The sequence below is a fragment of the Phyllobates terribilis genome, unplaced genomic scaffold, assembly GCF_046119375.1.
Source record: "Phyllobates terribilis strain yellow unplaced genomic scaffold, ASM4611937v1 Scaffold_1__5_contigs__length_1240528914, whole genome shotgun sequence".
NCBI classification, from domain to species: Eukaryota; Metazoa; Chordata; class Amphibia; order Anura; family Dendrobatidae; genus Phyllobates; species Phyllobates terribilis.
Window position 1 is genome coordinate 361,771,791 of NW_027362761.1, and position 14,240 is coordinate 361,786,030.

General features: G+C 45.4%; 1 protein-coding gene across 1 annotated transcript in view; it reads left to right on the forward strand.

Moving 5' to 3' along the window:
* The first annotated feature begins 750 nt into the window (after positions 1-750).
* Positions 751-14,240, forward strand: part of IFT81 (intraflagellar transport 81) — a 219,388-nt gene continuing 205,898 nt past the window's right edge. The window contains exons 1-2 of the mRNA XM_073676298.1: positions 751-853; positions 12,456-12,620. Of these exons, the coding sequence (XP_073532399.1) occupies positions 12,477-12,620 (144 nt within the window). The 5' untranslated portion in view covers positions 751-853; positions 12,456-12,476. The remainder of the gene's footprint in view (positions 854-12,455; positions 12,621-14,240) is intronic.

The following is a 14,240-nucleotide window of genomic DNA, read 5'->3' on the forward strand; positions in this document are numbered from 1 at the left end:
TTGCTACACTATCAAACCCAACCTGTGAGATCGGAGAACAGAAGGCCGGCTGCCGCCTAGTACTGCACAGGTTTCTATACTCCTAGTATAACTCCACCAGATGAGAGTCGAACTTATGCCACGAACAACCATTTTCTTTCCCAGAGATGTTGCCCCATTTAGCTGTTCTTTTTTCTATGTACAAACAGTATGAGCTCTGCTTTTGGAATATGGCGGCTTGCCCCATTGTACTGGCGTCCTTTTCTCTCTTCCTAGGGCCGCAGTTCCCAGCTAGTAGTGTACGACTACTGCTTGCCTCTGTCTGGGCCCCGTCACCCCGGAGGCTTCTCGTTCCACACTCGCATCCTGACAATGTGCTGACTGCCAACATGGTGCTCGGCTTTCTCAGACAGCCTCATAGAAGTGAATGAAGCTGTGAATTGGTACTTCTGCTAATAACTACAAAAAAGGGGCCCCAGCAGGACTTATCCATTGAAGTATTGCCAACCAAACATGCAGCACTCTGGCTCAGTACTGGCACCAAGTTCTTTATTGCAGTCAGAAAATGTGCAAATAGGATAACAAAGCCACAAGGGGAAACCTGCCATACACAGCTCGGACCACGCCATTATTTCTGGGCCACAGCTGCTTGAGGAAGCCGGTCATAAACATCTGAAGTTAACACATTTGACCGCTAGATGGCAGCATGCGACAAATTGTGGAGGAGAAAGACACATTCCAACAATCCAATGACGCGACCGCTTTGTCCCGAAGACTTCCGTTCCTTCCCGGAAGCGACGTCACGCCTGGGAAACGTCTCCTAGGCAACAACTGCAAGCTGCTTTCATCGGTAACGGAGCAGGATTTCTGTCAGGTAACTGCCTGCGCGCACTGCTCGTTATATCCGAGCAATGGCGTCTGTATCTGATAAGAGCTGTAAGGATAGTGAAGTAGGAAAACTCTTATTTCTCCAACATAATGAAGTGTTGAGCTGAAGTGACCCGTGTATATGAAGGAGGGCTCCTCCTAGTACTAGCACTGCTGATATAACAGCAGTGACCGACCCCCAGGCTCCCTCCACAGTGTGACCGACCCCCAGGCTCCCTCCACAGTGTGACCGACGCCCAGGCTCCCCCCACAGTGACCTCCGCCGCTGCACATTGGCATGTACCGGCCATGGACACTGGTCCGCCAGCCCTCTGACCCCTGCTTGCCTTGTGTATGTATGGAGCATGCTATACTAGTATTAGTAAGTGACAAACGCGCAGAATCCACACAGAGTTGAGGTGGCGGCTCTCTGTGCCAACGTCTTAGAAAGAATGAGTTAGTTTATTCATGGTGCCCGGACCACAGACAGCAGGAATCGCACTCTGTGTTACCAGAAAACATGCTGTAAACAGCTGACTATATGGAGAAACGATGAGTGCAATGATGTCCCCGCCGGCTTCTTCCCGCCCTGCTCCAGCTGACTGACAGGTCTCCCTCATGTGTGTACTTAGGTAGAGACCTGTCAATCATCTAGAGTGGGGATTGGGAGATGCAGGACGGGGACGTCATTGGAATGGTCAGGTCTCCCCCCTAGAATTTCCAATTTTCTCTGGAGCACGGCAGCATTTCAGAGTAAAACTTTCTTTGTCCACACTGCCAAAAGTACCAATACCTGGTTTAAAAACAACAGTAATATAATAATAATTTTTATTTATATAGCGGCAACATATTCTGCAGCACTTTACAATTAAGCGTGGACATGTACAGACAATAAATTCAATACAAGGTAAGACAGTTTAAACAGTTACATTAGGAGTGAGGTCCCTGCTCGCAAGCTTATATTCTACAAGGAAATGGGGGGACACAATAGCTGAAAAGTGCTTGTTATTTCAGGTCTGGCACTTATAAATAGGGATTTTCATATAAAGCTGTATGATCCGGTCATCAGCCAGTATGTTTAAGTGCAATACTCAAGTATAGAGTGCAGTTATCTTGTGCATGGAGGGTGTGAAGACAGATGAAGAGAAGGGAACAGATTCTGAATAATATTTAGAAGAAGGGAACAGGGGAAAGTTAATTTACTGAGTAGTTGAGGTGGTAGGCTTGTTTAAATAGATGGGTTTTTAAAGCGTGCTTGAAGACATGGGGGCTAGGCATCAGTCGGATCGGCTGGGGTAGTGCATTCCAGAGAACTGGCACAGCATGAGAGAAGTCTTGGAGACGGAGGTACCAGGTTCGGATTATGGGAGATGTTAGTCTTAGGTCATTTGTAGAACGGAGGGCACGTGTAGGGCAATAGACAGAGATGAGAGAGGAGATATAAGATGGTGCAGAACTGTGGAGAGCTTTGTGGGTGAGAGCGGTGAGTTTATATTGGACCCTGTAGGGAATGGGCAACCAGTGTAAACACTGGCACAAGATGGAGGCATCGGTGAAGCGGCTGGACAGAAATACGACCCTGGCTGCCGCATTCAGGACGGATTGGAGAGGAGAAAGTTTGGTAAGAGGGAGACCAATCAGAAGAGAGTTGCAGTAGTCCAGACTAGAGTGAATAAGACCGACAGTTAGGCTATGTGCCCACGATGCAGAAATGCTCCGGATTTTTCCTGAGCGTTTCTGCATTTCCCTGGCAGAAAAAAACGCATGCGGATTGTACATGCTTTTTTCCTGCCAGGGACATGCGAATGTAAAGCGTTCTTCACATGCATTTCCGCATGCGGGTTGACAAGCGCTTTCCAAGCGATTTTAGCATCACTTGTAAAGTGCTTGACAACTTGGTCACACCATATAAATCCATGCAAACAGCATGGATTTATATAGTGTGACCCGAGAGAATGTCAAAAACTAAAAAATAAATCTATACTTACCTTCCGATGGCCCCCGGTGTCTTGCTTCGCTCGGTCCCGGCTGCTGGCAGATCGTGGTACACTGAAGGACCTGCCGACGTCAGCGTCGCGTGACCCGTCACATGACTATGGCGTCAACGCAGATCCTCCAGTCCATCGCGATCTGCCTGCTTGAGAGGAGGAGCGCACCGCGGGCCACCAGAAGGTAAGTATATATTTATTTTTTATTTTTATTTATTTATTTTTTTTATAGTTTTCTATGGTACCCGGGTCTGGAGGAGTCTCCTCTTCTCTAGACCTGGGTACCATCCGCACATTGAACGCATGTATTCTGCATGTGCTTATCTAGTGAAGCGGAATACATGCGTTCTAATGCAAGTCAATGGCGGCGAAAACGCAGCACTTCCGCAAAATAATTGGTAGTGCTGCTTTTTTTTCCGCAATGATAATCCGCAGCGGAAATTTCCGCAGCATGTGCACAGCACATGCGGATTATCATTGGGGACCATGGCAGGCCTTCTACCATGCTTTCTTTAAGCGTTTCTGCAGCGTTTTTGCCGCTGCGGAAACGCTTAAAAAACGCATCGTGGGCACACAGCCTAAGAGTTTTAGCAGTTTCAAAGGTGAGAAAAGGTCGGATTCTGGAGATGTTTTTAAGATGCAGGTGACAAGAGCAAGTGAATGATCGGATATGGGGAGTAAAGGAAAGGTTAGTGTGGAATATGATCCCATGGCAGCGGGCGTGCTGCTTGGGAGTTATGGTTGAACTCTCCAAGGTAATTTTGATGTTAGGTAAAGTTGGGTTAGTAGAGGGGAGAAACACAAGAAGTTCCGTTTTAGAGAGATTCAGTTTAAGATAGAGGGAGGACATGATGTTAGAGACAGCGGACAGACAATCCGTAGTATTTTGTATTAGCGTAGGGGTGATGTCAGGTGAAGAGATTTATAGTTGGGTGTCGTCAGCATAGAGATGATACTGGAACCCAAATCTGCTGATTGTTTGTACAATCGGGGTAGTGTATAGAGAGAAGAGGAGGGGGCCTAGGACTGAGCCCTGCGGGACCCCGATAGTAAGGGTACGAGGAGAGGAAAAGGAGCTGGCAAAAGATACAGTGAAGGAGCGGTCAGAGAGGTAGGAGGACAACCAGGAGAGAACAGTGTCATTGAGGCCTATAGAGCAGAGCATAGTGAGGAGGAGCTGGTGATCCACAGTGTCAAATTCGGCAGAGAGATCCAGGAGAATCAGCAGGGAGCAGTGACCTTTGGATTTAGCTGTTAGTAGATCATTAGAGACTTTAGTGAGGGAAGTTTCAGTGGAGTGTAAGGAGCGGAAACCAGATTGTAGAGGGTCGAGGAGAGAGTTATCTAAGAGATAGCGGATTAAACGGTAGTGGACCAAGCGTTCCAGGAGTTTAGAGATGAAAGGAAGGTCAGAGACAGGTCTGTAGTTAGCAGTGCAGTTCTGGTCCAGGGATGGCTTTTTAAGTAAAAGGGGTTATGATGGCGTGATTAAATGAGGAGGGAAAGATACCTGAAGAAAGAGAGAGGTTAAATATTTTAGTCAGGTGAGTGGTGACCACCGGTGAGAGAGACTTCAGGAGATGTGAAGGAATGGGGTCACTGTTGCAGGTTGTAGGTCGAGAAGAAGTGAAGGGCTGGGTAACTTCTTCTGTAACAGGCTCAAAGATGGCTAGTGAACTTGAAGTGCGGCAGGGAAGGGGAACCAGGCACTGAGGAGATTGGGCTGAGATATCCTGATGCATGTGGTTGATTTTTTCTAGGAAATAAGTGGCCAGATCCTCCCATCTGAGGTTGGTGGTGGGGGCCTGTGCTTTCAGGAGGGAGTTTAAGGTTTCAAAAAGTCGTTTTGGATTGTTGGACAGTGAAGTGATGAGAGTGGTGAAGTAGGATTGTTTGGCCAGATGAAGGGCAGAGTTATAGGTTTTGAGCATGAATTTATAGTGGATGAAGTCCTCTGCTAAGAGATTTTCTCCACTGACGCGCAGCACACCTTGAGCAACGCTGAAGAAAGCGTGTTTGCATTGTGTGCCAGGGCTGCCATTGTCTGTGTCGGGTCTTTCTGCTTGTAGAAGGTGCGGCTTCGTCTAGGGCGCTCTTCAGTGTATTATTGTAGTGTGACAATGCTAAGTCCGGACAGGAGAAGAGGAGATGGGGGCTAAAGATGTGTGCAGATTGTCTATAAGCTGCTGGGTATTAATGGTACGTGTATTCCTATAAGTGTGGTAAGTGGGGGTGTCCCGGGTGAGGAGACAGTTCTTGACAGAGAAGGAAAGAAGGTTGTGGTCCGAGAGCGGGAGAAGGGAGTTAGTAAAGTCATGCAGCGAGCAGAGACGGGAGAAGACCAGGTCCAGAGTATTCCCGTCTTCATGCGTAGGAAAACTAGTAAATTGTGAGAGGCCGAATAAGGAGGTTAGAGAAAGTAGATAAGAGGCAGATTGGGAGAGGGGATCATTGATGGGGATATTAGTCTCCTATGATGATGGTGGGGATGTCACAGGATAGAAAATGAGGAAGCCAGGTGGCAAAGTGATCCAGGAACTGGCGGGAGGAGCCTGGAGGGCGATACACAACCGCCACTCGCAGGGAGAAGGGTTTGAAGAGTCTGACGGTGTACACTTCAAAGGAAGGAAGCATAAGTGAGGGAACTGGGGGGGATGACCTGGAAAGCACATTGTGGTGAAAGGAGCAGACCAACACCTCCACCCTGTCTATTCTCAGGTCTGGTGGTATGTGAAAATTTCAGACCACCAAATGAGAGAGCAGCAGCTGCGGTGGTGTCTGAATGCTGGATCCAGGTTTCAGTAATAGCCAGAAGGTTAAGGGAATTAGAGAGGAAAAAATCGTGAGTGTAAGTTGGTTTGTTACACATAGACCGTGCGTTCCAGAGAGCACAGTGGAAAGCAATAGGAGAGGGCAAGCACTGAATGTTAATAAGATTAGCAGGGTTTCTATATGCAGCTGGAGGAGAGTGGTGTATGCTAGTGGAGGGAGGCCCAGGATTGAGGGAGATGTCACCAGCGACTAGTAGAAGGAGGAAAAAGAGAAAGAGCAGTTGGTGCAATGAGTTGTATGAATGTTTTGAGTGCTGTATGGAGGAAGTGGATGGTTTGGAGTGGGTGAGAAAGGTCAGTAGAGCCTCAGAGTTATACATTGGAGAGGGGAGAGAGGAGGAGTTGATATGGAGAGAGTGCACAGAATGTGTTAAAGGGCGGGTAAGATGTGAGAAAGCAGAGGTTAAAACAAGTAAGAAGCAGATTGCTATAGTAACATACATAGTAACATAGTTTGTAAAGCCGAATAAAGACTTGCGTCCATCAAGTTCGACCTGTTAGTTCTGTAATTGCTAAAGTTGATCCAGAGGAGGGCAAAAACCCCAAATGATTTGGCCAATCTGCACCTGAGGAAAAATTCCCTCCCGACTCTGAAACCAGCAGTCAGAATAAATCCCTGTATCAACCTACTATTTTATTTTATTTTTAAGTATATGCTGAAATCTGCCTGGTATCTAGAAATGCATCCAGTCCCCGCTTGAACTGGTGTAGTGAATCCGACATTACCGTCTCCTCACTCAGTGAATTCCATATTCTCACTGCTCTTACCGTAAAGAACCCCTTCCTATGCTGGTGCATAGTAACCAATGCATAATGCAATACAACTGATCAAGAAGCAGCATGTATGTATGAATATCTTATACACCTTACCTGTCTCCTGCCCAATTGCCGTTGTATAACTGCTTATTAAAATCACTTTAAGCTATTGCATGCATGACCCAGCACATGTGCTATCCTGAGCCAGAGCTGAATAACATACAGCACCAGTTGGCCAAACTGAGTAATTAGCCAATTAACACAAGGCCAGAGCAGGCAATGCTATGCAGGATAAACAGACCAATATACAACAGAGGGCCATAAAACAGTGAAATAGATAGCTTTGAACACTTTAAAACGGAACCAAAGAAAAAAAAAAGAAAAAGAAAGCCACAGCAGCAATGGATGAAATACCACGTAGAAATCTTGCTAGAATATGACTTTGTTCACACCCAGACAGCACACAAACGGAGGGATGGATGAAATACCATGTAGAAATCTTGCTAGAATATGACTTTGTTCACACCCAGACAGCACACAAACGGAGGGATGGATGAAATACCTGTATGAAGAAGAGAGAAGAGATGAGTGTCAGCTTCGTGCCATTGTATAACTGCTTATTAAAAGCACTTTAAGCTATTGCACTTAAAGTCTGTTGCACACGTGACCCAGCACGCGTGCTATCATGAGCCAGAGCTGAATATATATGAGATATATATATATATATATATATATATATATATATATATATATATATATATATATATATATATATATATATATATATATATATATATATATATATATTGTAATGCAGTGGCTTGCTGCATTGCTAAAATGTCCAGGGGGTATGTTCTGGCTGACCATTTACCTCCCCCTCAGGTGACTGATCACATGACTGTGACATCATCACAGGTCCTGTGTGCACAGAAGGATATATAAATCCTGGTGGTTTTGAGACAGAGAGAGAGTGAGTCCTGGTGAAGCCTGGAAGGCAGAGGTTCAATAGGGAACTGCAACAAATCAAGAGAGACTATGAGGATCTCCTCAAAGTTAAGGAAAAACTAGAGGATGATAAAACTGATGCAGAACACATGCGCCAAGTGATTGAGACTACTCTACAGGACACCTGTGATGAGAATGATGATCTCCGCAGAAAGATCCCAGGACTGGAAGCTCAGGTGAAGGAGCTGCAGACGTTCTGTGGTGATCTCCAGAGGGCAGATACGTGCCTTAAGGATAGAATCTGCAGGATGGAGGAGTCTATTGGAGAAGGGAGGTATGAAGCAAATGCCTCCGCGAATAATGCGAGCTTGGATGATTCGGTGGATGTAAGAGCCGAGATCAAGGAGCTCAAGTAGAGGCTACAAGCCCATTTGAAGCAAGAGAAGCTTGAGAGACTGGCTGTCGAGAGCCGAGTGGGCGCATTGGAGACAGAGAGGTCTGAGAAAATTCTGCTGATAAAGGAGCAGTTGAAGCTGGAAGAGCTTCAGAGATGGGTTGCAGAGAGGTGAGTAGCTGAGCTAGAGGAAGAAGTTTTCGAGCTCAAAGGTCGCCTGGCAAAGTACCAATCAGTGAACGAGGCCTCCTTGGAGAAGGAAAAGGGCAAACAAGTTGCACTGAATCCTTTATACCATGAGAAGGTGGACCTGAGGAGAGCTGAGAGAGTGTTAAAAGAAGATAAGTATGAAGTGGAAGTGGTCAAGACGAGAATTCTTGAGTTCATAGCTGTGAGTCAGCTCAGGGGAAGCATACAGGGTGAAGAAGCTGAAAGTCAGTTGTCCCTGAAACCTGAGCCAGATGATCGTTTGGAAGCCACTGGTGAGACAGAAACGTCTCGGTACAAGTGCTTCATAGATGTACCCGAAGATTTGAGAGAAGAATGCACCAGAGAGTCAGTGCATGAAGAGTTTAAGAAGGCCGTGGGAGCCTGTAAGGTGTACTCGACCTCAGAAGCTAAACAGCTGGTGGTCCTGTCCACAACCGAAGTCACAGTGAAGAGGGTGGCTATCCTAAGTGACATGCACTGGCGATGTGTTCGCACAAAGCGGTTTGTCCGGTTGAAGACGGAACAAGCCATTAGACAATTGGAGCTTATGAGAAAAGCTCAGAGTCTGCGGGAAGAAGTCATCCGGGTGCCTCATGCTCTGGTAAGAAAGCTTATTGGGAGAAATGGCCAAGCCATGCAAATGATGGTAAAGAAGTCTGGTGTGATGAACGTAAGCAGTCCACGTGATCATCAGGACTGGATACCAGATGAAGACGGCGTGGTGTCATTCTCCGCTGTAGGAACGGAAGAAAATCTTGTATATATATACGCATGCTGATGGAGTACCGAGTGACCTACCTGCGAGAGGTAGAACAGTTAAATCTCGCCAGACTGCGAATGGAAAGACAGCATCGTCTGAGCAGCAGAACATGGCAGCCGTCTATAAATTGTGAGACCAGACAGAGAAAGGGCCCTTCAAATAATAAGATGGCTAGAGTAGAAGTTAGAGACCTTTCAAGATGTCCTGAGGATAGTGGGCGTGGGTTTAGAGGTAGTGAGACCTCCAGTAACTCAGGTCTGAGAGGCCCATACAAATGACCCAATAGATTACGGGACAGCACGAAGTCAGACCTGACCGGGCAAGTAAGTCACACTGCTGTATTGACCGCTGGGAGCGGGGGGAGGTCTGACAAGGTTACGACTCGGAAATGTGACTTGACGAAGTTAGTGACAATGTCAGATGGTAGATCCCTAAGGAATGGGATAATGTTGATGACTAATGTTCCAGGGGCTGAACAGCACAATTGTCAAATACATGGTCTCTGTGTGAACCGTGGGTTATAATGTGTTTGTGTATACTATGTGTTCAACCCCACAAGTTTGAACAGAGGGGGGGGAGGTTTATGTAATGCAGCAGCTTGCTGCATTGCTAAAATGTCCAGGGGGTGTGTTCTGGCTGACCCTTTACCTCCCCCTCAGGTGACTGATCACATGACTGTGACATCATAACAGGTCCTGTGTGCACAGAAGGATATATAAATCCTGGTGGTTTTGAGACAGAGAGAGAGTGAGGCCTGGTGAGGCCTGGAAGGCAGAGGCTGGATCCCTGTGTTTGAGACACCAGTAGCCTTGGAAGGCACGTGGATTGGAGGCTACCTCTGGGAAGCCTTAAAGCCTCAGCTGTGGCAGAACCGAGCTGACAGAAGCAGCTGAGACCCAGCAAAGGTGAATCGGCGCTATAAGTGAATATTGTTGCTGTACCTTGCTGAAGTCTGTATTTGAAGCCAAGCGGGCATAGCTGCTACTGAAAAGGCTCTAGGATACATGTGTAACATTCCTACGAGCCACTGAGATGGACTATGTTATGAGCGGTTTATGATGTGTAGTAAACTGCTGGTCTTCATATTACCGGAAAGCGTTGCATGTGTGCTTTAATTGATCCGGTGAAGCGAGTACCCCCCAGTGTGATAAATAGCACTACCTTACAATATATATATATATCACTGTGCTTGATTCGCCAGCAAATTCGCCTGACCTTAACCTGACCTTGTCAAGAGGAAGATGAGAGACACCAGACCCAACAATGCAGACAAGCTGAAGGCTGCTATCAAAAGCAACCTGGCTTCCATAACACCTCAGCAGTGCCACAGGCTGATCGCCTCCATGCCACGCCACATTGATGCAGTAATTGATGCAAAAGGAGCCCCAAGTATTGAGTGCATTTACTGAACATACATTTCAGTAGGCCAACATTTCGGATTTTAAAATAATTTTTCAAGCTGTTGTTATAAAGAATTCTAATGTACTGAGATAATGACTATTGTGTTTTCATTGGCTGTAAGCCATAATCATCAACATTAACAGAAATAAACACTTGAAATAGATCACTCTGTTTTAATGACTCTATATAATATATGAGTTTTTCACTTTATTGATCGAAGAACCAAAATAAATTAACTTTTTGGTGATATTCTAATTTTGTGAGAAGCATCCGGGGGGGGGGGGGGGGATATAAGCCGAGCTCTGGCAAACGGAAAATCGCCCGAGGGTGAAGGCGTTAAGGACATTTAGATCCCCACTCATATGAATGGATCCTGTACCTATTGTTTTATTTCCTTTTCTGTCATCCTAAATCGAATACAAAACTGGAAATATCTTCTGGACGTATGAACATAGCCTAAGGCTTTGTTCTCGTCATATTCAGAGCCTGCCTCAGGAGGATATACCAATTATTATTATTTATTATTATAGCACCATTTATTCCATGGCAGTTTACTTGTAAAAAGGGGTATTTATAATAAAAAACAATTACAATAGTCTTAAACAATATAAGTTACCGACTGGTACAGAAGGAGAGAGGACTGTGCCCGTGAGGCAATCTACAAGGGATGGGTGAGGATACAGTAGGTGAGGGTAGAGCTGGTCGTGCAGTGGTATGGTGGAGCGAGGGTTACTGCAGGTTGTAGGCTTGTCGGAAGAGGTAAGTCTTCAGGTTCCTTTTGAAGGTTTCCACGGTAGGCGAGAGTCTGATATGTTGGGGTAGAGAGTTCCAGAGTAGGGGGGATGCACAGGAGAAATCTTGTATGCGATTGTGGGAGGAGGAGATAAGAGGGGAGTAGAGAAGGAGATCTTGTGAGGATTGGAGGTTGCGTGCGGGTATGTACCGAGAGACTAGGTCACAGATATATGGAGGAGACAGGTTGTGGATGGCTTTGTATGTCATGGTTAGGGTTTTTAACTGGAGTCTCTGGGCAATGGGGAACCAGTGCCGGGATTGTCAGAGAGAAGAGGCCAGGCAATAGCGGGGGAACAGGTGAATTAGTCGGGCAGCAGAATTTAGGATAGATTTTGGAGGGGTGCGAGAATTTTAGAGGGGAGGCCGCAGAGCAGGAGGTTTCAATAGTCGAGGTGGGAGATGATGAGGGCATGCACTGGTGTTTTTGCAGATTCTTGATTAAGGAATGTACGTATCCGGGAAATATTTTTGAGTTGGAGTCGGCAGGAAGTGGAAAGGGCTTTGATATGAGGCTTGAAGGAGAGATCAGAGTCCAGAGGTCACCTAGGCAGCGGGCTTGTGGGACTGGGGAGAGTGGACTGCCATTTACTTTAATGGATAGTTCTGTTGGGGAGGTTGAGTGAGATGGGGTAACGATGATTAATTCTGTTTTATACATGTTAAGTTTTAGAAATCTAGCAGAGAAGAAGGATGAAATAGCGGACAGACATTGTGGGATTCTGGTTAGCAGAGAGGTAGATCTGTGTGTCCAGTGGTAGGCTCAGATGTATTACTTTGGCTTCCAAAATTTGTACTATTTGATAACCTTTGTATCCTTTTCTTTTTTGCTATATGCCTTGTATGGAATTGTCAGGCTATTATCCTACTCCATATTAAAAAAGTTAAGTGATGATTAACCGTCCAGATAAAGCCATATGGATAGATTGGAGTATATGCCAGATATTTTCCAAACTTAGGCTCTACAGCTAAGTTCAGACGCTGTATTAAAAATCAGGCCAGTTACGTCCTATGTAAATTGTGGACATGTATGGCTCCGTGTGCTCATCTGCATATTGGACAAGTATAGGAGCTTACTGCTATTTACATGCACTAGTCTGGTTTATAAATCGGACCAACGTAGTGCATCCTGCAACTTTTGTCCCTGCAGATTGTTGGACTGGCTAGATGCGTGCATTTGATGTTTGTGGTGCACACGGACAGCACAATCTGTATAATATGCTCCACTGAAGGAGCCCTGAATGTGCAGACAACAGAGGCTTAGAGAGAGATCCTGTTGTTGTCAGTTGAATCTGCTATTTGTGTCTCCGTACCATACATACATACATACATACATACATAAATACATTTATGACGCTGGTGGGATGTTGGATTTACTTATAAACATCTAATATTTATGACCAGTGTATGGATTGTCATATGTCACTGCTGTTATCAATGTGGCTTCCATCAAATGTTAGTATTAGTACTGAACCGTTATCAGTTTATTTCTTGTTCTAAAATAGTAAAAAAATATATCTTTATTTTTACAGATTTCAATCTCACTATTAAAAATGAGTGACCAACTCAAATTCATTGTGGAAAAATTGAACAAGGATCCCTTTAAGAAGAATTTGAACTTAATAACATTTGATTCACTGGAGCCGATGCAATTGTTACAAGTCCTCAATGACGTTCTTGCAGAAATTGACCCGAAGGTAATGTGTATTATTTTTATTTGGACATATAAAATCGGTGTCTTGTTGGTACTTAATGTAATTTTATGTGTCTGTAATGGTAAACAATATTATGGCGCTGTACTGTCCTAATTTTATATGACTGTGCTAATAAATAAAGGTATATTCCTACATTAAATATTTATGGTTTGTCCACAGGATGTGCTATAAATGTCTGGTAGGTGTGGGTCCCTCTCAAGCACTTATACGATATACTCTATTATTTTTAATGCAGATTAGTGATGAGCGAGCATGTTCGCTACTGCTCAGTGCTCAGTGCTAGCCCGAGCATCTCACTGCTCGAGATGTTCGGCGCTCGCCGAGTATTTCCGGGTTGCTCGGGCGGGAACTCGGGTCCCGTCCCTGTATGTTTGGCGCTCTTTAGAGAGCCAATGAACATGCAGGGATTGCCTGCTATGCACTGTAATGCTGTAGCCATGTTGGTTGTGGGCATTACAGTGATTGGCTGGCCGCACAACTTCATCAGGTCTATATCAGACCTGGCGCCGCCATGCTCGTCACAGTCACTCCAGATCAGACAGTGTAGGGAGAGCTGCTGCTGTGTTAGGGAGAGATTTGATCGTGTATTAGGTAGTTTAGGGAGAAAAAACGTACATTACACATATCCAGAGAAAAAAATTGGAGGACGAGACAGACTACATGGTATTTAATATGCAAATTAATTTTATTAAGTTCTATTATAAAAATAAAGGGGACAGTTTACAAGGTGGATACAAAAACCAGATGTATAAAACAGTTTGAGATCTAAAACCTGGTCAATAACACAACTAGGTTTACATTTAACTAGTTTCAAGCAGATATGATAAAATATGTATATACCCTATCGTTAATCATATATACTCATGATCTCGCATTAATGCACAGTGCCCCAATGGCCTAAAACATTGCGTCAATATATAAGTAATTTAAGTAAAAGTACATGGTGATTCAACAATCCAGCACATATTACAGGAGCACACATGCACCAGAGATATCATAGGACAGGCTACAATAATGTAGAAAACAAAAACCTGCTTGGGGCAGTGTAATGACCAGAATGCTTACCAGGGGTGGGGGGGCGGTAGGGAAGAGAAATGTTCCTGACGCACGTTTCGTGGCACTGCTGTCTGCTTCTGCCCCTGAGAAAGCGGACAGCAGTGCCGCGAAAGATACTGTCCTCCATTTAAAATGGGCAAGGCACGTGGCAAGGGACGGGGAACTGGACGTGATGGTAATGGTACATGCAGAGGCCGAGGGCAAGCCGAAATTGTGCCACAACAAACACCCACATCTTATCGCCTGACCTTCCTGTCCCAATTTCTAGGGGACAGCAGCACACCACTATTGAACCCAGAGCAGTGTCAAAAGATTGTTGGTTGGATAGCGGATAATGCTTCCAGTCACTTAGCCACCACCACCACCCTGTCTTCCACACGGTCAAGTCTCAGTAGCCGTGAGTCTGGACCGCATATTCCTCACCCTGATCCTCCTTCCTCCCACCATGCCGAGTACCCAGAGACAACTGAGCCCACACTTGGACACTCTGAAGAGCTGTTCACTTTTCCATTTATAGATTCGGGCCTCTTGCCCGGTCCACTTGAA